The sequence below is a fragment of the Pongo pygmaeus genome, chromosome 1, assembly GCF_028885625.2.
Source record: "Pongo pygmaeus isolate AG05252 chromosome 1, NHGRI_mPonPyg2-v2.0_pri, whole genome shotgun sequence".
NCBI lineage: Eukaryota > Metazoa > Chordata > Mammalia > Primates > Hominidae > Pongo > Pongo pygmaeus.
Window position 1 is genome coordinate 197,667,190 of NC_072373.2, and position 23,485 is coordinate 197,690,674.

The 23,485-nt window shown below is 47.0% G+C and overlaps 1 protein-coding gene across 12 annotated transcripts in view; it reads right to left on the reverse strand.

The window, feature by feature from the left end:
- Window positions 1-5,762, reverse strand: part of AZIN2 (antizyme inhibitor 2) — a 39,329-nt gene extending 33,567 nt beyond the window's left edge. For 4 of the 12 annotated variants that reach the window (XM_054463870.1, XM_054463938.2, XM_063666213.1 and 1 more), the window contains exons 1-4: window positions 5,616-5,762; window positions 5,402-5,522; window positions 4,557-4,733; window positions 2,791-2,964 (exon numbers count right to left, since the gene is read on the reverse strand). In XM_054463870.1, the coding sequence (XP_054319845.1) occupies window positions 2,791-2,964; window positions 4,557-4,661 (279 nt within the window). In that variant the 5' untranslated portion in view covers window positions 4,662-4,733; window positions 5,402-5,522; window positions 5,616-5,762. Of the gene's footprint in view, window positions 1-2,790; window positions 2,965-4,556; window positions 4,734-5,401 lie in introns of all 12 variants that reach the window. The other 8 variants (XM_054463879.1, XM_063666216.1, XM_054463898.1 and 5 more) reach the window with 7 other exon arrangements.
- Window positions 5,763-23,485: the final 17,723 nt, after the last annotated feature.

Sequence of the window (23,485 nt, forward strand, 5' to 3'; positions counted from 1 at the left end):
GGTAGTGAAAGTGGAGGCTGGGAAGCAATGGCCTAAGGAAGGAGTGCTGAAGGAAAGAAAAAATGGGGGTGGACAGGCAAGTGCAGACAACTTGGTTGAGTTTGGTCACGAAAAGAGAGCAAGGGATTGGACTGGAAGAGGATGTGGTGTCCAGCAAAGGCTTTTTAAGATGGGAGGATGCTGAGGGAGACATAAAGAGAGGGCAAGGGATTGGGGCAGGAGAGATGACACAGTGGTCCTCGGGCAGGTGGCTGGGTAGACCAGAGTCCCCGAGCAAGCCGTGGTCCTGGCCCCTGTCCAATGCGTGTCTGTCTGCACATCCAGCCCTAGCTCATGCCAGGCCCTTGGTCAGTGTCCACTAAGGCACAACGCCGTTAAGCATGGCCACCCACTACAGACGACCAGAAGAGGGCAGCCTTGGCCTTCCAAGAAAAGCTGTAAGTGCAGGAGCCACCTCTCCAGAAGTGTACCAAAGGGTCTGTGTGATCCCATCACAGGGAGGGGGCTTAAGTCTCTCCTCGCCCCTGCAGTTGGCTGAGGGCATCCATCACTGGCTGAATCCCAGCTCAGCTATCCTCTCCCCAGCAACCTTGGAAAAAACAGAGTCAAAGACAACTCAGCAGGACTCAAGCTGCCACCACCCTGGTGCGGAACCTCCATCTCTCATTTCCTTATACGTTAAATGTGTCCTCACCAGGCTATGGTCAGAATCCCCCCAAAAAAAAATAATTACCTCACAGGGCTGTTGTGAGAATAAAATGAGATCATGTACAGAAAACGCCTGGCAAAGTGCCTGACACAACAGACGCACTGAGCAAAGGGCAGATGCTTCTCCAGTCCCCGCTGTCATCAAGGTCTCTCTCAGCCTTAACACCTCACTCTGCCCTTTCTTTTAGAGAACCAAGCGCCTCCCCCTGGGGTTCCTGAAGCAGAAAACTCTAGGCAGTGGGGTTTGGTCCTGTTCTTCACCCTAGACCTCAGGGACTGAAAGGCCTCATCCCACGTGGAGGCCCAGGGCACTGCAGGAAGAACTGAGAAACGAGGACGTCCCAGCTCTGCTACCCACAAATGGCTGACCCCATGGTTTCCTCAACTGTAGAATGGCAGTCTCTCCCCCTGTGTGCCTCTAGAGCTTCATGGAAGACATGCACAAAACAAGGTGTGCAAAGCATGAACTAACCCAAAGACAAGAGGAAGCACCTCATCTACCATGACAGGCGTTAACATTCGGTCCCTGCTACAGGTTAACCTGCTCATTCTGACCATCCCACCCAAGTGCACACCTCTCCCTAACCTGGAGTCGCTCCAGCCCTGTCATCCTGCCCAGGACTCCAGGAGTCCTTTCTAGAACTCTCCTCACAACACCAGCCATATTACGCAACCATTACTAACCACCAAGAAAATAGTGCTAATGACAATATCACAAAGCAGTGCCCACTGGACTTGCTCCCACCTCAGGGCCTTTGCACTTGCTGTTCCTGCTGCCTGAAATGCCCTTTCCCTGGTTATCCACCTGGCTTGATCCCTTGGCTCTTTTGGGTCTGTATTTAAATCTCAGTGAACCATTCCCTGGTCAAACTATCTAAAAGTACAATCCTCTCTCCCAACATTCCTTACTTCCCTTTCCTGCTTTCTCTCTACAGCATTTTCCATCTAAAATACTAAATATTTTCATTATTTCATCTGTTTTTTTTTTTTTTTTTTTGTAAACAAGCTCCATGAAGGAAGGGCTTTTGTTGTTTTATTTTGTTCACTGCCAAATCCCCACCTAGAATCAACGCTTGGCCTCAGAAGAGATGCCCAATTAATATTTGCTGAATCAATAAATGAGATACTTTCAGCTCTACTTAGTTGAAACTTTATAGCTTAAATGCTTTTATCTAGCAAGGACAGAATAGAAATAAATAAACTAAGCATTCAACACAAGAACAGCAGTCTATCAATTCTGTATTGCTAGCCCTGCCTACCACAGTGACTACCACACTGTAGGAGTTCAGTAGATACTGAATGACAGTAGATAAGTAAAGTTAATTTAAAGTGGCCATGCGCGGTGGCTCACGCCTGTAAACCCAGCACTTTAGGAGGCTGAGGCGGGTGGATCACCTGAGGTCAGGAGTTTGAGATCAGCCTGGCCAACATGCTGAAAGCCTATCTCTACTGAAAATACCAAAAAATTAGCCAGGTATGGTGGTGTGCGCCTATAATTCCATCTACTCGGAAGGCTGGGGGCAGGAAAATCACTTGAACCCAGGAGGCGAAGGTTGCAGTGAGCCAAGATGGCACCACTGCACTCCAGCCTGAAAATGAAAAAAATAAATCTAAAGAGAGCAGGAGGGAATGAAGACAACAGCAGAAATCAAATTAGAAAGACAGAATTGGTGGCAACAACAAAACTACAAGGACTAGTTAAGAAAATGCACCGTCACACATTATTATGATTATAAAAGGAAAAAGAAAAGAAACCAACAATATGGAGACGCTTTCGTTTTGTTTTAATTAGAAGAACATCATGTATAGCTCTGTGCCAAACAAATTTGCAAATCTCCATTAAAAAGATGAGCTTTCTACCAGGGACAAAGAAGATTCCAATCTGGAACTTCAAGGCTGACAAATTCCATGCTCGTTTCTCCCTCCCTCATCCCTTGAGACCCCTCCTGAGTGGGTGGTCTTCCCAGAGGGCAAAGACCAACTGCAGGTACCTCTTGCTCCCCAGAGCCCACCTGCACTAGCCTGGCCATGTGTGTGTTCAGTGGGCATGGAGGGTCAGCGCACCGTGGGGGCAGGGCTCACCTTGTTGGCACAGCTAAAGCCCAGCCCCAGCTGGGCCAGAACCTTCAGCACACCTGGGCTGCTGTTGCACTTGACAGCGTAAAAGGGCCGGACTCGTGGCAGGCACTTCAGAAAGCAAAAGTGCTTCCTCACTATGGCACCCAGGTCAGCCACGAAGAAGGCAGCTACCTGGTCCTGAATGACAACAAGTGGATGAATGTGAGACCCCATCCAGCTCGTACCCTGTGCATGCCATCCATGATCCTTCCAAGTACCTGACCCAGGTTCAGTTCCGGCCACAGAGCTACCCTGCTGTTAAGTTTTCTGGGCCTCCCCAAGCCTACAGGACAGAAGGCAAACTCCTCAGCCTGGCATTCAAGGCTGTGATCTAGCCCCAACCCCTCCCCTCAATGCAGCTAAAACTCCAGCTGTAGGCTGGATCATTTTCCCACCTTCAAACCTTTGTTCCCACCATGCCCTGCAGAATACCCTCCCCATTCCTGTGTCTGGCAAAATCCTTAAAGTTTCACTCAAATGCCACCCTCCCCAAACCAATAAGGCAACTCTGCTTTTAAATGCTCCCACTGCATTTGCATATGCTTCCAAGGTATCAGAACTGCATATGCATCCGTCCATTCTAGAAAAGGGTAAACTCCCTAAAGGCAGAAGCTATGACCTACAGCTCACTACCTTCCAAACACAGGTGCTCGATGAAGCCTTAAGCTAGTCCCACTGACACTGCAACCTATCCCTATGGACAACTGTTCATTGCAGATGTGCTAAAGGCCAAACGTGTATGAGACTGTGGGTGAGACCACATTACTTAAATGTGGAAGGGACCCTTCCAGAGTTCCTTCCCTGGGACTAAGTTTTCCTTTCATGCAACACTTTTTTACTCATGCCCACTTGGTGCCAAACGTTATGCTAAGGGACAGAGATAACCAAACAGTACTGTTGCTCTGAAGGAGCTTGGGTCTGGAAGAAAAGGAACCCCTTAAGTACTTACAAGTCCATTCAGCAGATGTTAGATGGCAGTTTCTACAAGGTGCAATGTGGGGGCATGGAGAAAGAAAATACAAAATCTGCCTGGGGCGATCAGGAAAAGGCAACACTGATGAGAAGCAAGGAATGACTAGAAACGGGTAAAGAGGGGAGAGGCTGAGAGAAGGATGCTGCAAGCAGAAGGAACAGCCTGGGCAAAGGCATGGTAATAGGGCACAGGGCATCACTAGGAAATGCAAATTGAGTCATTCAGCTCCAAAGGAGCATAATATATACTGTGGGGAAAGCTGGGAATGGGGCTATGGAGGCAGGGAAGCTCTGACTTGATCCTGTAGGCAGTGGGGAATTGCCAAATTCTGATTTTGAACAGGACTATCATACCTTTGGAGGGGGTGGCATGAGACAGGGAGATCAGGGGGCCTTTGGAGAGAGGAAGACTGAACTAGAAAGCGAGGTTCCACATAAGCACACTGGAGGCTTATTTAAGGAGGCAGAATTCACAGAGCTTGGTAATGCCTAGATGTGGGCGGTGAGGGAGAGCTGGCAGCAGGAGAGGAATCCCCTGTTTCTGACCTTGGAGGGCTGGGTAGAAAGGCAACATAGGAGGGGCAGTTTTGGGGGCAAGGACCAAGAATTGGGGATAAATTGAGCCCCTCTCTTGCAAACAGCAAGGATTGCGTACCAAATAAGTGAAAGGATAAGATGAGGGCCCTAGGGACCCTTCCTGAGGAGGCAGCTGATCTGTACAGGGGACCAGGGACCCACCCCCATTCCCAGCCCCTCACCGTGGTGGCCTGTGAGGCCCCCAGAGTGAGTTCCTTCAGCAGGTCTCGGGTACTGAAGCCCTCCTCCACCATCACAAAGTCCGATTCACTCAGGTAGCCAGCCATGCCTTGCAGGAGGAGCTGACGGGCTGGATGGAGCCGCTGCTGCAGCCGCCGCCTTAGAAAGTATGCAACACACTGCGGGGCGGGGGGAGATGAAGGGAACTGCTGGGGGGCCGGCTCTGCTGCCCCACTCGCCTCCCGAGGTCAGGGATCCCAATCCCGTCACAACCCGCCCCCAGCACAAGCCCGGGGTTCACTAGGCAAGGGTGGAGAAAGTCAAGAATCCCGGATTTCAGACGGAAACAAGGCACCGTATGCCCAAATGTCACTGCCTCTCCGAGTCAGTTGCCCCATCTGTAAAATGGATGAATTGTTTTGGAGAGCTTTCCCAGTTCTGAAATTCTGGATTTCAGGAAAGAGTGAGAGAGAGATGGAACAGAAAATCTGAGAAACTTGGGTGGGGAAGTTTCCAGGGCGCCCCAGTCTTGACCACGCCCACCTAGAGGGTAGCCAGTGGCCACGCCAAGGCTTCTCAGCCTAAGAGCAAGAGCTTAAGTTCGAGTCCGCTCTCTACTGCTTGACCTCGGGTACCCTCTGACCCTTTCGGAGCCGCAGTTTCCCCAATTGTAAATGGGGGCTGGACTGATCCTGACGTGCTAGAATTCTAGGCGTGCCTGGGGACGCCATGCGGTGGGTGGGGGCCGCAAGCTCCTGGGAGAGAACGGAAGGCCGAGGTTTTTTCTGTCCGAGTGGCTCCTACCGAGTGCAGGGCCGAGGTCCCCCCAACCCCCAGGGCCCCTTACCAAGCTCCGTCCTCCTTCGCGGGGGCCAGAGCCAGGCGCGCTGCTAGGGGGGGTCGCCGGTGACCTCGAAACTTGTGCAACACCCCGAGGAGGAGTGGCAGTTGCGGAGCCGAGGCCCCTGCTGACGGGAGGCAGAAGAGGCAGGGGGGCAGGTCAGCACCAGGGCGGAGGGCGTCCGCTCCCCGAGGCTCCCCAGGCCACTTTCCGCACTCGCCTTAAAACGCATTTACACGGCTTCGGCCCATAGGTCTCCCCAGCGAGTGAATCGGATCCTCGGCGCTTCCGCTCTCTCGCTCCCCCGGGCTCGGGTCCCGCGGCCTGCGCCCCGCCCGCCCAGCAGCCACCGACCCCCGCGCCCCGCCTTCCGCCCGCCGCTCGCTTATATAACCCCGCCCAGGCCCCGCCCATAGCGCCGAGGCCCTGCCTCCGCTTGGCCGTAGCCCTGGCAACCGGGTGCCGCCATCCCATTGGTCGATTCCGACATAAAGCACTCAGCTCTGCTCGTCCGTGCCGTAGTCTTCTCCCCCGGAGTCCTGGCGGTGGCTACCTCACGCTGGGAAATCAGAACTACAGGGCCGCCGCCACGCGGGTGGGACACTTAGATCCTGCATCTTAGGTCTTAGAGAGTGGGCAGGACCAGGAAGCCTTTTCTGCCTCTGCCTCAACTTACTTCGTGGTCCCGCTCTTGTCTGCCGCAGGAACTGCTCACTCATCTCTCGAAACCCAGTTCCAATGACATGTCCTTGTATTACTTTGTAATAAAATTCTTTTTATTTAATTGCCTCTTCCAGGCATCTTCCCCGACTCCAACTCAAAACGCATCTAAAATGTCTTCAGAGAACCTTTTTGTGACTTTCCCAGTTCAGGGCAATCCCTCCCTTTATCTCATCCTCTGAACCCGGCAAACTCTTACTCACCTCTCAAAAGAAATGTGATTCCTTCTCCAAGAAGCTTTCCCGGACTTCCTCAACTCAAAGCATTTCTTCCATACCGAAAGCTGCTGCTCACCCATCAAAGTCCTGTATAATGTCACCTCTGTTGAACCTTCCATGACTTGCCTGGCCCCAAGGAACACAGCATTTAGTCTGTCTGGACCCCTCACTCATTTGGTTCTTGTTACTCATAGCCTGAGATTCCTGTTGTTATTTTACACTTCTTGTTTGGTTACACTTTGCATCTAGTTTGTGATTTCCCAAGGGCAAGGACTGAATACCCTGCTCAAGTGCCTGGTGCCTGGCATAGACAAGAATGCTGAAGAAGATTCAATAGCTGTGTTACTCAAAAGCTGATTCAAAAGTTCATCTGGAAAAGTAAGTGTACAAGAACATTCAAGACACTCTTTTTGCCCAGGCTGGAGTGCAATGGTGCGATCTCAGCTCACTGCAACCTCTGCCTCCTGGGTTCAAGCGATTCTCCTGCCTCAGCCTCCCAAGTAACTGGGATTATAGGCACATGCCACCACGCACAGCTAATTTTGTATTTTCAGTAGAGATGGGGTTTCACCATGTTGGCCAGGGTGGTCTTGAACTCCTGACCTCCAGTAAGCTACCCGCCTCGGCCTCCCAAAGTGCTGGGATTATAGGCGTGAGCCACCGTGCCTGGCCAAAACTACCGTCTTTAAAACAGTATGGTGCTGGAGCAGGAAGAGACAGTGGTAAAACAGAACAGAGTCTACAACAGTCCCATATACATTGGAGATTGGTACACAATGAAGGCAGCATTTCACATCAATGAAGCCAAAGGGCTTTTGGTCTACCATATGTCTTCATGTCCCCTGCTAGGCTGTGGGCTTTTTTTTTTTTTTTTTTTTTTTTTCTCTTTTGAGACAAGGTCTGGCTCTGTCACCCAGGCTGGAGTGCAGTGACATGACCTCAGCTCACTGCAACCTCCACCTCCCAGGCTCAAGTGATCCTCCAACCTCGGCCTCCCAAGTAGCTGGGACTACAGGCGCATGCCACCATGCCTTGCTGATTTTTGTATTTTTTGTAGAGACAGGGTTTCGCCCTGTTGCCCAGGCTGGTCTCAAACTCCTGAGCTCTAGCAATCTGCCCGCCTCAGCCTCCCAAAGTGCTGGGATTACAGGCGTGAGCCACCGTGCCCAGTGGGCTGTAGACTTTTTTTTAAATCAGAGGCACTTCTTGTCCCGCCTTAGTATCTCCCTAGGACACTCTGCACAACCTAGTTAGAACATGCTCAGTATACAAATGGTGCGGGGCAGGGACTAGAGGCAGGGAGAGCCATTTTCTACTCCCTACCCAGCTGGGACATATAATTGCTGGGTGTCCTTGGCTGAGTCACCCTAACTGGATCTGGGTCACTTCTGCCTGGCTTGATTTCCCCCTGTGAACTGAGAGGTTTCAGACTGATTTCTCTGGGCCCTTCTGCCTGGAACCATCTTGTTTTCTATGCATAGGAGTAACATTTCAGGAGGCAGCTTTATAGGACAGTCATTTGCAGGCCCTTTCTTTGAGATTAGTAGTCATTTGCAACATAGTATAAGAACAAGTATCTACCAATCAGGAAGGGTAGATTAGGACGGCCATGGCAGAAACCTTAAAAGATTAGACTGAGAGGGCCGGGCACGGTGGCTCACGCCTGTAATCCTAGCCAAGGCGGGAGGATCACGAGGTCAGGAGATCGAGACCATCCTGGCTAACATTGTGAAACCCCATCTCTACTAAAAATACAAAAAAAAATTAGCTGGGTGCGGTGGCGGGCGCCTGTAGTCCCAGCTACTCGCGAGGCTAGGGCAGGAGAATGGCATGAACCCAGGAGGCAGAGCTTGAGGTGAGCCGACATCACGCCACCGCACTCCAGCCTGAGTGACAGAGCGAGACTCTGTCTCAAAAAAAAAAAATTAGACTGAGAGGAGAGGAGCACCCGAATAACTTTGGCTCTACTTTTGGTTAAATCATTCTCTGAGCTGTCTGCATTTGGATGTCATGGTCTGGGTCTGCCCTACCAGCTTTTTTCATCACCTAGTAGGCACATAATAGGTACATTCAATATGTTTACTGAATGAATCAATAGAGATAAGAAGAAACGAGCCAGAATCCAGTCTGTCCATTTGGAATCTATCAAGAGTAAGTAATCAGAGCAGAAAAATCTGCACCCTGGACTGAGTACAGATAGGCTGTGGCTTTTTCTTTTTTCCCTGCTTGTTATGTGATGTCATTAAAACTCCATGACAACCCTATGTCACAGGAGCCACATTTGTTCTCATTTTACAGATGAGGAATATAAAGCTCAGAAAAGTTCAGTAACTTGCCCAGGATCACACAGCAAGTAAAGGTAAAGACTAGATTTAAATACAAGGCAATCCTGACCTTTAACCTTTATGCTTGACTGGCAATCAGTGGCTGAGAATTCTGGCCCCAGCTAAACAAAAGTTACACACTCATCCTGCCAGCATCCAACCCAAAAGCTGGTAGCTTCTCTTCTGCTTGTCTCTCATGCTACTGCTGTCGTAGCATCTATGATTGCTGTGCTGAGCCCTCAAGAACATGGAGCGGAAGCAGGATAAAAATCTTCTGATCTCTAGTCAGAATCATGTCAGCCAAGTCAATCTATTCTTCATAAACCAAGAGTAATCATAGTCACAAACATTGCAATAATAAAAATGCCTTACTAGTACATAGAACTGGAGAGTGTGAAAAATACTTTCCTGTTCATCATTTTATTCAGGCTTCCCAAAATTCCACCAGTATTAATTTCTTAGGGATGCCGTAACAAAGTACCAAAAATGAGTGGCTTAAAATAACAGAAATGTATTGTCTCCAGTTATGGAGGCTAGGAGTCTGGAGTCAAGGAGTTGGCAGGGCCATGCTCTGTCTGATGGCTCTAGGAGAGAATCTTTCCTTGCTTCTTCTAGCATGTGGTGTTAGCTGGCAATCTTTGGCATTCCTCGGCTCGTAATGCATCACTCCAGTCACATGGCCATCTTCTCCTTGTGTGTCTTCATATGATCTTCCCTCTATATGTGTTTGTATCTGGGTCCAAATTTCCCCTTTTAATAAGGATGCTTATCATATGGGATTAGGGTCCACCCTAATGACCCCATTTTAACTTGATTACCTCTGCAAAGTTCTGTTTCCAAATAAGGTCACATTCTGTGGCACTGGAGGTTAGGACTTAAAAATAACTTTTTACAAGGACACAGTTCAACCCATAACACCACCAAACACTTCTTTTTTCATAATTGACCAAAATATAGATCCATGATGACGTCTAGTTGCGAGGTAGGTGGGAAGACATGGTCTTTAGTTGGGTACATTGCTGTTCCTCCTACCCCCCAATAAAATCAAAATACTAATGAAGACAAGGAGAGAAGATAGTCTGTGGTAACTAGTAGGGAAGAGTATTTCTCCCTTTTAAAGATCAGTATACCATCGGGTGCGGCAGCTCATGCCTGTAATCCCTGCACTTTGGGAGGCTGAGGCAGGTGGATCACTTGAGGTCAGGAGTTCAAGACCAGCCTGGCCAACATAGTGAAACCCCATCTCTACTAAAAATACAAAAAATTAGCTGGGCACGGTGGTGGGCACCTGTAATCCCAGGTACTGGGGCGGCTGAGGTGGGAGAATCGCTTGAACCCAGGAGGCAGATGTTGCAGTGAGCCAAGATTGCACCACTGCAATCCAGTCTGGGCAACAGAGCGAGACTCCATCTCTAAAAAAAAATAAAAGTAAAAAAATAAAGATCAGTATATCAGTTGCTATGGTTTGAATGTGTCTCTCAAAAAGCTTGGGTTGTAATTTAACACCCAGTGCAACAGTGTTGGGAGGTGGGGCCTAATGGGAGGTGTTTAGGTCATGAGGGCTCCACCACCATAAATGGATTAATGCCAATTATAAAAGGGCTCAAGGCTGTGAGTTCAACCTCTTGCTCTCTCTTGCCCTCTCCGCCACCTTCCACCATGAAATTTTGCAGCAAGAAGGCCTCCACTAGATGCAGCTCCTCAGTCTTGGACTTCCCAGCCTCCAGAGCCATGAGCCAATTTTCTGTTCATTATAACTTACACAGACTCAGGTATTCTGTTTCAACAGCACAAAATGGACTAAGATACCAGTTCAGAATGAGTATGGAATTTATTCCATAGGGAGTAGACAGAGAAGTAAACAAACGTTATTTGAGCACCTATTGTGTGACAGACATCATACTGAATGTTTACAAACACATGATTGCATTTAATCTTTAGATAACCCTGTAAGACAGGCATTATTAGCCCCATTTTACAGGTGAGAAAATTGGGATTAAATCCTTTGTCTAAGGTTACCCAGCTAGTGAGTATCAGAGTGGAAACTTCACTCTGGTCTGTCTGACTATGCCAGTGAGATGGGCTCTGAGAATAAGGCATGAAGCTCAGAACAAAGAATGACAACACTAGGCCAAGAGCAAACAGCAGGAGACCTGAGTAGTGGCTGGAACCGAGGTTCAGACACCAGATAAATTGGCAGAAAGGGCACCAACCCAAAGTCACCACTGCAAACTCCTTGAAGGCATCAGTGAAATGGAGACCCTGAAGTAACTAGAAACCAGAAAGAGAAAAGCAGCCTTAGGACTTTGCAAGGTCAGAGCTACTTGCAAATTAAGGATGGAAATGAATCATAACAGTGGCCACAATCTATTGTGCATCTACTATGCTCTAGGCACTAACAGCTAAGAACCCTAGAGAGGTTACTATCACGCAGCCTTGTATGAAGATTTATATAACTCTGGGCCAGGCGCGGTGGCTCACGCCTGTAATCCCAGTACTTTGGGAGGCTGAGGCGGGCGGATCACCTGAGGTCAGGAAGTTGAGACCATCCTGGCCAACATGGTGAAACCCTGTCTCTACTAAAATACAAAAAATGGCGGGTGCCTGTAATCCCAGCTACTGGGGAGGCTGAGGCAGGGGAATCGCTTGAACCTGGGAGGTGGAGGTTGCAGTGAGCCGAGATTGAGCCACTGGACTCCAGCCTGGGGACAGAGCAAGACTCCATCTCAAAAAAAAAAAAAAAAAAAAAAATATATATATATATATATATATATATATATTTGTATAACTTTGACTGGGTGCAGTGGCTCACGCCTGTAATCCCAGCACTTTGGGAGGCCGAGGCAGGCAGATTACTTGAGGTCAGGAGTTCAAGACAAGCCTGGCCAACATGGCGAAACCCCGTCTCTACTAAAAATACAAAAAGAATTAGCCAGGTGTTGTGGCACATGCCTGTAATCCCAGCTACTTGGGAGACTGAGGCGGGCGAATTGTTTGAACCCAGGAAGCGGAGGCTGCAGTGAGCTGCGATTGTGCCACTGCACTCCAGACTGGGTAACAGAGTGATACATCTCAAAAAAAAAAAAAAAAAAAAGAAAGAAAGATTTATATAATTTTTAACTCAATAACCCTAAGAGGTATGTGCTGTTTAGTAACCCTATGTTGCAAGGGAGGAGACACGCATAGAGAGGCTAACTAACTTGCTCAAGGTCACACAGAAAATAAGGAGCACCTCTGCACTATGTACACTTCCTCATCTTCACAACAAGCCTGCAAGGTGGGAACTATTATCTCATTCCACAGTGGAGGAATCTGAGGCCCAGGGAAGCCAAGTGATTTGCCTAAGATCACACAGCAGGTAAGTGGCAGAGCCTGGACTCAAACTCAGGGCTGTTCCCTGGTGAGAAATTTGAAATGGAGAGGCCCAGGATCATGTTAGAGCAAACCCTGGGGCCCCAGCTCTTCAAATCCTGAATTCTAATTGTTAGAGCTGTCTGTGTCCCCTTGATACAGGAGCAGGCAGGCAGAGGCCCTGCCTGGACCTTGGAACTCAGCCTAGGATCCAGCACTGAGAAGACAAAGCTCAAGTGTGTTGACTGAATTGGGGATTATACTCACAACTCTTCCCTAGACAGACAAGATGCTAAGAGGCTGAATGTGGTAATTTGGATTTCTTTGTGTTTATTTTCATTCTCTTTTAGGCTACACACAAATGTGAAAAAAATAATAATAGTGTGTCACAATTAAGGAATTCATACAGTTTCTCTGAAGCCAGACCTGAGTCATTTCTAACAAATGTGATGAGAAAACAACAACTATTTAAAAAAATAATACTCAGCTGAAAATTCTCACTTTCTCCAGCTGCTGTCTTCAGAGCCACCTGGGAGGGGAATAAACAAGGCTGTTGACTACAGCTCTGTTCCATATTCTCTGATGGTTCTCAGGCTTGGGCCTGCATCAGAATCACCTGGAGGGCTTGTGAAAACACACATTGCCAGGCCCTTTTCCAGAGTTTCTGATTCAACAGGTTTGGGGTGGCCCTGAGAATATGTATTTCTTTTTTTTGAGACAAACTTTTTGTTCTTGTTGCCCAGGTTGGAGTGCAATGGCGTGGTCTCGGTTCACTGCAACCTCCGCCTCCCGGGTTCAAGTGATTCTCCTGCCTCAGGCTCCCAAGTAGATGGGATTACAGGCACCTGCCACCATGCCCAGCTAATTTTTGTATTTTTAGTAGAGACAGGGTTTCACCATCTCGGCCAGGCTGGTCTCGAATTCCTTACCTCAGGTGACCCACCAGCCTCAGCTTCCCAAAGTGCTGGGATTACAGGTGTGAGCCACCGTGCCCAGCCAAGAATATATAGTTCTGACAAGTTCCCAGGTGAAGCTGATACTACCAGTCCAGGAACCACACTTCGAGAGCCCCTAACCTAAACAGACCTGAAGCACAGCAGGCAAAGAGATCAAAGCTGTGTACCTTTGAAAGAAGGCATCAAGTCCTTGCCCCAACCCCTCTCTGGCAAGGAGGTCTGGTGGGCCAAAAACCAACCTGGGCTGGAAGGCTATACTATCTCCAGACAATAGGAGCACATCCATAAATATACACACCTACTATGGACCCACAGAGATTTAAAACAAAAAAAAACTTGTTTTAAATAGGAGTACACACTTCAGGGGTATATAAGCTTGAATCTATCTCCTGGGGCAACCCTCATTTACTGTGTGACCTTGGCAAAGTTACTTATCTTCTGTGAGCCTCACTGTATTCATCTGTAAAATGAGCATAATAAGACTGCCTGCTTCCAAGGGCTGCTGTAAGAAATTTGTGAACATGTAAAATCTCCTGCCTAGTGCCTGGCATGTACATTCACAAATGCATTTTATTTTTTTTAGACAGAGTCTCGCTCAGTCACCCAGGCTGGACTGCAGTGGCACAATCTCGGCTCACTGCAGCCTCTGCCTCCCAGGTTCAAGCAATTCTCATGCCTTAGCCTCCCGAGTAGCCAGGATTACAGGTGCACCACCACACCTGGCTAATTTTTGTATTTTTAGTAGAGATGGGGGTTTTGCCATGTTGGCCAGGCTGGTCTCGAACTCCTGTCCTCAAGTGATCCACTCACCTTGGCTTCCTAGAAAATGCATTCAAAACAGTAGCTATTCGCATTATTAGCCTGAGCCAGAGTGCATGGGGCAAGAGAAGAAAATTCAGAATGGTTTCAGAGGATACAGCTGGGGCAGGATGGGAGCAGCAGCCCCACAGGGAGGTTTAGGAGGTGAGCTGAGAAACACCTAACAGGGCCCAGATGCTCAGGAAGTGGGGCAGCACACTATGGGGTGGGGTAGAATTCCATTTCCCCTTGGGTTTTCACAGGGGCAGAGGTTGATGTGCAGAGCATTGAGTCATGCAAGCCCCACCCAAACTGGACCTCTTTTTAAATTGCTATAGTAGTCATGTTCTCTTGGAAAGCTGTTCACTCACGCCAAGAAAGAGCAGACCCAGGCAGCCATGTCTACACCTCAGGATGCTCTGCTCCCCTCCCCCACTGCTGAGGGACTCGTAATTGGGCACCACATCCCTATGCCTCCAGTTAGCTGACCAATCAGAGACACAGTGACTGGAGCCGGGTGAAAGAGTGAGATCTGGGGTCAGTGGAGTCCACCTGAGAGAGAGCCAGAGTTTGCCCTGTGTCTGAGGCTTCCAGCCATGCCTGGTGTCCCTGAGAGATTCTGAGTCATTTCAGCAAGCCTCCCTCACAGAGGCAGCACAGCAGAGTCCTCAACCACAAGGACACAAGGAGTCATGCTTCCTACTCTTCAACCCAGGCTCCACCATTTATCCAATAGTGTGACCCTGGGGAAGTTACCTAGCCTCTCTGTGCCTCGTTGTCCTCATCTGTAGGATGGAGATCATAAAACTGCCTACTTCATAGGGTTGATATGGTAAGAAAAGCGGTAACCACGTGCTCTAGTTTGAATGTTGGTGTCCTCCCAAAATTCATATGTTGGAATCTAATACCCAATTTGATAGTATTAAGGGTGGAGCCATTGAGAGGTGATTAAATCATTAAGGGAGGCCCTTGAGTCTTTCACCACGTGAGGATACAGAGGAAAGTGTCATCTTTGAAGTAGAGAGCAAGTTCTCACCAGACACCAAATCTGCTGGCACGGGCTGGGCACAGAGGCTCACGCCTGTAATGCCAGCACTTTGGGAGGCAGAGGCGGGTGGATCACCTGAGCCCAGGTGTTCAAGACCATCCTGGGCAACATGGCAAAGCCCTGTCTCTACAAAAAATACAAAAAAAAAAAAAATAATAAGCTGGTGGTGGTGGCGTGTGCCTGTAGTCCCAGCTACTTGGGAGACTGAGGTGGGAGGATCATCTGAGCCCAGAAGTCAAGGCTGCAGAGAGCCATGATTGTGCCACTGCACTCCAGCCTGGGCAACTGAGCGAGACCCTGCCTCAAAAAAAAAAAATCTGCTGGCATGTTGATCTTGGACTTCCCATCCTCCAGAGGTATGAGCAATACATTTCTGTTGTTTATAAATGACCCAGCCTCAGGCACTTTGTTATAGCAGCACAAATGGACTAAGACAGGACTCTTATGTGGTTGTAATCAGATGGCAGCCTGGACTAGAGTCACCCAGCGGCTCAACTGGGACACTGGGATAGCTGGGCCTTTCTCCCTCTTTGTGTATGTCAGGGCCCCATTATGGGGTTTTCACTTGGTCTCACAGCAGGGGAGCTGGACCTCTTACCTGGTGGAACAGGACTCCTAAGAGCTCAAAGGCAGAGCTTGCCAGGTCTCCTGAAAATCTCAGGTTCAGAACTGGCACAGCATCACTTTCTCTGCATTCTACTGGTTAAAGTGGGTCAGAGAGTTGTCCCAGATTCAATGTGAGATGGGACTACACAAGGCACATATATTGGGAGGCGTGGTTCATTTTTGGAGACTAGCTGCCATAAAATCCATCAATATCTATGTGTCCACTGTCCCTACCCTGTCAAAGTCATCATCCCTAGCCTGGATGTCTGCAATAATTTTCTAAATAATCTCCCTGTACTGCTCTTAACCTTCCACCAATCTAGCCCAAACACTGCAGCCAGGGTGTTCTTATGAAGGTGATATGAAAATGCAAATTAAGTAAAGATTTTGCCTATTAAAAACCCTGCAATGACCTCCCTTTGCTCTTGGAGTAAAGTCTCAGATCTTTAATAAAGCCTATGAGGCCCTTCATCCAGGACCCTGCCCCAGCCTCACGTCTACCGGACACTCTCCTGGCCACCATTTTCCCAGCCTTTCTCCAGCTGCTGCTGCTGCTGCTGCTGCTTCTTCTGCTGCTGCTGCTGCTGCTTCTTCTTTCTTCTTTCTGCTTCTTCTTCGATTTCTTCCTCTTCTTCCTCTTCCTTCTTCCTTCTTCCTCTTCCTCTTCCTTCTTCCTCTTCCTCCTCCTTCTTTCTTTCTTCTTCCTCTTCTTTCTTTTCTTCCTTCTTCCTCTTCTTCTTCCTCTTGTTCTTCCTCTTCTTCTTCTTCCTCTTCTTCCTCCTCTTCCTCTTCTTCCTCTTCTTGTTCTTTCTCTTCTTCCTCCTCTTCTTCTTCTTGCTGCTGCTACCTCTCTTCTTCTTCGTTCTCCTTCTTCTTCTTTGAGATAGGCCTCTCTCTCTCACCTACACCTAAGCTGGAGGGCAGTGGCACAATCACAACTCATTGCAGCCTCAGACTCCTGGTCTCAAGGGTCCTTCCACCTTAGCCTCCAAGTAGCTGGGACTACAGGCATGTGCCACCATGCCTGGCTAATTTTTTTTAGTGATGAGGGTCTAACTATGTTGCCCAGGATGGTCTCGAACTCCTGGGCTCCAGTGATCCTCCCCTCTCAGCCTCCCAAGTAGCTGGGACTGCAGGTGTGAGCCACCGCACCCAGCATTTCCAATTTATTGAACCTGCCATGCTTCTTCCTTTCTTGGGACCTCTGTACTTGCTGTTCCTCTGGGACATTTTTTCCACCTCTTCACCTGACCAACTGCTGCTCATCCTTTAGGTCTTGGCTGAAATGTCCTTTCCTCAGAGAGGCTGTCCCTGACGCTTTGGATCACTCAACGCATTTCTTCATTTTGAGTAGGAGAAAACCCAACTCAAACTGTCTCAAGCAAAAAGGGCATTCATTGCCTCATGTGACAAAGTCACTGAGGGATAAAAGTTGATGCAAAGACTAAATCCAAGAGCTCAAAAATGTCACTGAGGATCTGTTCTGCTTCAAGTCTCAGTGCTGCCTTCCTTGGAGTGGGCTTCTACCTCAGGCAGGCTCTCAGCACCCCCCCCACACACATGCCCTTATCCTCCACTCCACCCTGGACCCCAGCCACTGCCTCCTAGGCCAGGTTCCTTGATGTGCACATCTCTGATTGGCCAGACCTGGGGCTTGAGCCCCTTGCCCAAGATGAGATCAGCCCCATTCTTACCACATAGAATGAGAGTGGGAAAGGTATGGTTCTCCAGTAGAAAAATGGGGTGTTGTAACATGAAAAGGGGGGATGAATTCTAGCCAGGAAAAAAATGCCGATGGATTCGCTTATTCTGTTTGTCAGTACCCTGAGTGTTGCCCTTACGTACTGGGGCACTCTTTTTGTCTTTTATTATTGTTTGTTTATTCTGTTGTTGTTGTTGTTTGGGGGTTGTTTTTTCTTTTTGTTTTTGTTTGAGACAGGGTCTTGCTCTGTCCCCCAAGCCGAAGTGCAGTGACACAATCACGGCTCACTGCACCCTCTATCTCCTAGGCTCTCATGATCCTCCCACCTTAGCCTCCTGAGTAGCTGGGACTACAGGCATGCACCACCATGCCTAGCTAGTTTTCAAAATTTTTTGTAGAGAAGAGGGTCTCCCTATGTTACCCAGGCTAGTCTTGGACTCCTGGGCTTAAGTAATCCCCCCACCACTGCACCCAGCCCCAGGGCACTCTTTTGCCTTAGGATCTTTGCACAGGCTACCCCTTCTGCCTGAAATGCTTTTTAAAAAATATAATAATATAAATCCATTTTGCTTTTTTGTTGTTGTTGAGACGGAGGCTCGCTCTGTCGCCCAGGCTGGAATGCAGTGGCACAATCTCAGCTCACTGTCTCTCGGGTTCAAGCAATTCTCATGCCTCAGCCTCCTGAGTAGTTCCAGGATTATACGTTCACATCACCATGCCCAGCTAGTTTTTTGTATTTTTAGTAAAGATGGGGTTTCACCATATTGTCCAAGCTGGTCTTGAACTCCTGACCTCAAGTGATCTGCCCGCCTCAGTCTCTCAAAGTGCTGGGATTATAGGCATGAGCCACTGCACCCAACCTATAAATCCTTTTTTTAAAAAAAGTTTTATCTTGAAATTCATACAGAAACTTTCCAAAAATAGTATATATCTTTCACCCAGATTTCCCAAATGTTAACATGTTGACAATTTTGCTTTCCATTCAAATATATATATATATATTTGTGTGTTTGTGAATACATGGATGGATAGATATGGATAGACAGAGGTATAAATTATTTATTTTTTCTAAACTGTTGGAGAGTAAGTTGCAGACATAAAGCCATTTTACACCTAAATATGTCCATGTGTATTTTGTCTAGAATGTGTTTCTGAAGGGGTGGCCTGCTCTTCCACACCTGTGGGTGTTTCTCGTCAGGTGGGACAAGAGACTGAGAAAAGAAAGAGACACAGAGACAAAGTATAGAGAAAGAAAAGTGGGCCTAGGAGACCGGCGCTCAGCATACGGAGGACCTGCGCCAGCACTGGTCTCTGAGTTCCCTTAGTATTTATTGATCATTATCTCTGACATCTCGGAGAGGGAGATATGGCAGGACAATAGGGTAATAGTGGGGAGAGGGTCAGCAGGAAAACATGTGAACAAATATCTGTGTGTCATAAACAAGGTTAGAAAAGGTGCCTTTACCTTCCCATTTTAGGGGAAAGAATGATCTGAACTTCCTATGCAAAGTAGAATGATGATTATCATTCTCCTGATAAGAAATAAAATAAGTAGCTTCCAGGCATTCCTTTCCACCAAAGGAGCAATTGTTTTTTAAATAGCCCTTTGGTGCCCAGTCTATTACTAAACCGTATGAGTCATTTTTTAATATTACTGCATGTGAGTTAACACAATCTTCCCAAATTAAAGTTTTAGATGGGCCCTCAAAATTTTTAGGGCATGGTTTTCCTGCAGGTTTATATTGAAAGTATGGGGTATCTCCCATTACTCCCCCTTTCATTTGTTTTAAAGGAGAAAGGGAGAGGCCAGAGACTAAATGTCCTGGTTCTTCTGTAGCTGATCTCTCCGGAAGATAAGCAGCCTAGACTTGAGTTTTTAGATGGATACAACCAGGTGCATGTCTGAGGCACAGAGGCGGGTATTTATAACCTATGGTAACATTAAATGCAATGCCTTCTTCTCCTGGTTGAGCAGGGCAATGGTCATCTGTAGCTCTAGGCATCTACACACTATCGTTAGTGTAGATTTTTGCGGGAGCATCAATCTAGGTGAGAGGTCGAATAAGTGGAGGAAAAGGCACATAAGCCCAATAAGAATAATTTTGTGTAGAAGGTAAATTAGTGTGAGAGGAAACTGGTGAGACAGAAAGTATAAGGAGGAGAATCATTAAATAAAACCTATTGTAAGTGAGATTGAGTGCTGAAGGAGGAAGAGAAGAACAGAGGGATATTATTTTCAGGCTAATAGAAATGGTGAGATTTTTAGGTTTGTAAGGAGAAAAAGAGAGGTAATTAGAAGTGGGATTAGTTAGATGGGTCTCCGTTGCCATCAGGGAGGATTGGATCAGACCCATTGTGATTTGGTGTGCCTGCTTCTGAGGAGTCGGCACAGATCTCACCACGTCTGAGGGCAGTCTCTGACACAGACATCTTTTCTTTGTGGTTTTTGTTTGATGATCTCCTGGTGAAACACAAGCATATCCTCTTTCCTACGTTAAGTAGAATAAGAGACAATATTTAAAGGTTTGGGGAAACCCTGTAAGGCAGTAATTACAGCAATTAACTCTGCCTTTTGAGCAGAGGTATAAGGGGTAGAAATAAGCTTGTCAATAGGTCTTAAATAATTAATGTTATCTAAAAGTTTTTGGAAGTCATTTAAAGTTTTCAAAGAATCTCTCTTAATTTGAACTTTTTGAGGCTGAATACGTTGTTTATCGACCACCATTCCTAAATATTGAACAGGAGTGATCTGTTGAATTTTATCCTGAGTGATGTGTAATCCAGCCTCTGTAACACAGCGGCTTAAAATTTGATAACAGTCAATTAATTCTTTATTAGTGGGGGTAGCAATTAAAATATCATCAGTATAATGAAGAATATAGGCCTGGGGAAATTGGGCTCGCACTTGTCCGACATAAAGCTGGCAGATTGTAGGGCTATTCAGCATTCCCTGAGGAAGTACTTTCCATTGATAACGAGCTGCAGGCTCCTGACTATTGATAGATGGTACAGTAAAAGCAAATTTTTTACAATCCGATTTATGTAAAGCAATATGAAAAAACAATCTTTAAGATCAATAACTATGAGAGGCCAATTTTTAGGTATTAAAGCAGGGGCAGGCATGCTGGGTTGTATGGCTCCCATAGGTTTAATTACAGCGTTAATAACCCATAAATCGGTTACCATCTGCCACTTGCCTGATTTCTTTTTTACTAGAAACACAGGAGAATTCCAGGGGGAAAGAGAAGGTTCCACATTTCCAAGTTGTAACTGTTCAGAAACCAATTGAATTAAAGCCTCCAGATTTTCTTTAGAAAGCGGCCACTGCTGAATCCAAACAGGTGTGTCAGATTTCCATTGTAAAGGGATAGGATCAGGAGGCATGGCAGTGGCCACCACTAAAAAGGATAATCTAAACCATTACTGTCTTATTTTATAGTAATTGGGAGGGGTTTAGTAATCCCTTCATGCTTTGGACTGAGACCTAGCCCAGGAACAAACCCAGGTTTTTCATCATATGCTGACTGGGAACACTATATGGAATATTAATTTTAGCCTCGGTGTCTACTAGGCCCTCAAAACTTTTTTCCTTGAATGTGTATGGTGAAGGTGGGCCGTTGTTTAGAAATTATATTAATCCAACAAGTGGCCTTTTTACCACCGGAGTCTATCCCAGGGCCATGTGTCTTATCTGCTTTGTTTAAAACGATATTAGGTAGTAAAAACAATTGAGCCTGTTTAACAGTAGTAAAAGAAACAGGAGCTTGGCCTGGGGCACGTAATTTACCCCAAGCTCTCATACACACCTTTGTTACTTGTTTTGTGGTAACAGCATCAAAGCCTACTTGGACATAAGTATCAGAGAAACTACTGGAGCCTGTGAGCTGAGCCTGAGTAGTTAGAATGCCATTAGTCTGATTTCGCTGAGACTGCACATGGGCCTCCTCTGCCCACCAGGCTGAGATGGGGTTAGACAGCTTTTTGCCAAAAGGTCCAAGTCTAAAGGAAGTAAAGTGACCTCCATACAAAAAGTTTGTAATACCATTTTAACCTAAGGAGAAGTAGGACCATACTGACTGAGTACAAGCATCCTTAAATTCTTTTAAAAAAAAAAGTAAGATTGAGCAGTGCATATTGACGCAGACCGGTTGAGGAACCGAAACGACAGGAGGGTGAGGGGCTGTCGTGGATGGGGGAGGGCCTGGAGAATTATAGGTAAATTGTAGTTTGGTCCTGGAGTCATTAGCTAACTCCGAAGGTTTGAAGAGACAAGAATTAGCATATCTATGGTCCTGGGCTGTGTGAGTCATGGCCGCGGCAGCTTCAAGCACCAGCTCTTCATGAAAAGAAAATAAGTAGGGGATAACTTTAAGCCAAAGTCACCTGAGTTAGACATTGAATTTTCAGCATCATTAGGTGGGAGAGGAGTAGCCGAAGGAAGAGGCTGATCAGATAATGAAGGCCGTGCGGGAGAGGAAAGTTGAGGAGGTATTAGGACGGCACGTACCAAGGCCTAATCACCCCAAACAGTGACGGGAACATAATTCCCTGCTGGGGCGAGCTCCCAGAATGTTGAACCAACACGATTCCATACTTTTACATATACGGTTCCTTTTTCAGGAAACCAAGGACAGTATTTTTCCAAAGCCCTGAATAGAGTGACCATAGTTTCCATGGTTACTCAGAGCCTTCCCTGTTTTAACAGGTCTACATCTAAGGATCCTTTTTCTTCTAATTTTAATGTTTCAGTATATATCACCTCCTGTAATTGATTATAGTCAACATTTTGTGTTGACCGAGCCGTTACTGGCTCTGCTACATATTTACAATGTGAACTTTCCATTCCTTTTCGGTATTTTATCCTTGCCTCTTCTTCACAATCTATTACACAGCTTTCAGGGGCATCAGAAACGGAAATGCTATCTTCTTCTGTTTGAAACAGTTCTAAAGCTACCTTAATAATGACCCAATCATTCTATATTATAAGTGGGATGATTTTACCCTCCCTACTTGCTTGTTTTAATTCTTTGCCAATTTTTTCCCAATCTTTTAGATCTAAAGTTCCTTGTTCTAGAAACCATGGACAGAATTGTTCTATTGTTTGAAATAGTGTGATTAGATTTTTTTGTAGAGACTGTAACTCCCCCTCTTTTTGAAAGAATTTTAATAGAGCTAAGAGGCATATTTACTTTTAGTTTGCCCCATTGTTACCCTAGGTTCTTCCAAGCACACAATCTTACCGCAAGGCTGACTGTAGACATACTTGGGAATCTCTCATTGACTTGTCCTCAATGACCACGTTTGAGCGTACCTTCACCCTAGAGAAAAGCCCCACCTTGGGCGCCAGACGAAGGGGTGGCCTGCCCCTCCACACCTGTGGGTGTTTCTCATCAGGTGGGACAAGAGACTGAGAAAAGAAAGAGACACAGAGACAAAGAACAGAGAAAGAAAAGTGGGCCTAGGGGACCGGCGCTCAGCATACGGAGGACCTGCTCTGGCACTGGTCTCTGAGTTCCCTCAGTATTTACTGATCATTATCTCTACCATCTCAGAGAGGGGGATGTGGCAGGACAATAGGGTAATAGTGGGGAGAGGGTCAGCAGGAAAACATGTGAACAAATGTCTCTGTGTCATAAACAAGGTTAGAAAAGGTGCTGTGCTTTGATGTGCACATACATAAACATATCTGCTTCATTAAAGAGCAGTATTGCCACCAGCATGTCTCACCTCCAGCCTTAAGATGGTTTTCTCTTATCTCAGTAGATGGAAGATACAATCGGGTTTTACACCAAGACATTCCATTGCCCAGGGACGAGCAGGAGACAGATGCCTTCCTCTTACCTCAACTGCAAAGAGGCCTTCCTCTTTTACTAATCCTCCTCAGCACAGACCTTTTATGGGTGTTGGGCTGGGGGACAGTCAGGTCTTTCCCTTCATACGAGGCCATATCTCAGACTATCACATGGGGAGAAACCTTGGACAATACCTGGCTTTCCTAGGCAGAGGTCCTTGCGGCCTTCTGCAGTGTATTGTGTCCTTGGGTACTTGAGATTAGAGAGTGGTGATGACTTTTAACAAGCATACTGCCTTCAAGCACTTGTTTAACAAAGCACATCCTGCATAGCCCTAAATCCATTAAACCTTGAGTCAACACAGCACATGTCTCTGCGAGCACAGGTTTGGGGGTAGGGTTACAGATTAACAGCATCTCAAGGCAGAAGAATTTTTCTTAGTACAGAACAAAATGGAGTCTCTTATGTCTACTTCTTTCTACATAGACACAGTAACAGTCTGATCTCTCTTTCTTTTCCTCACATGTTTCCTCCAGATATTCCCATGGCTCACTCTGCACACAGCACACCCTCAC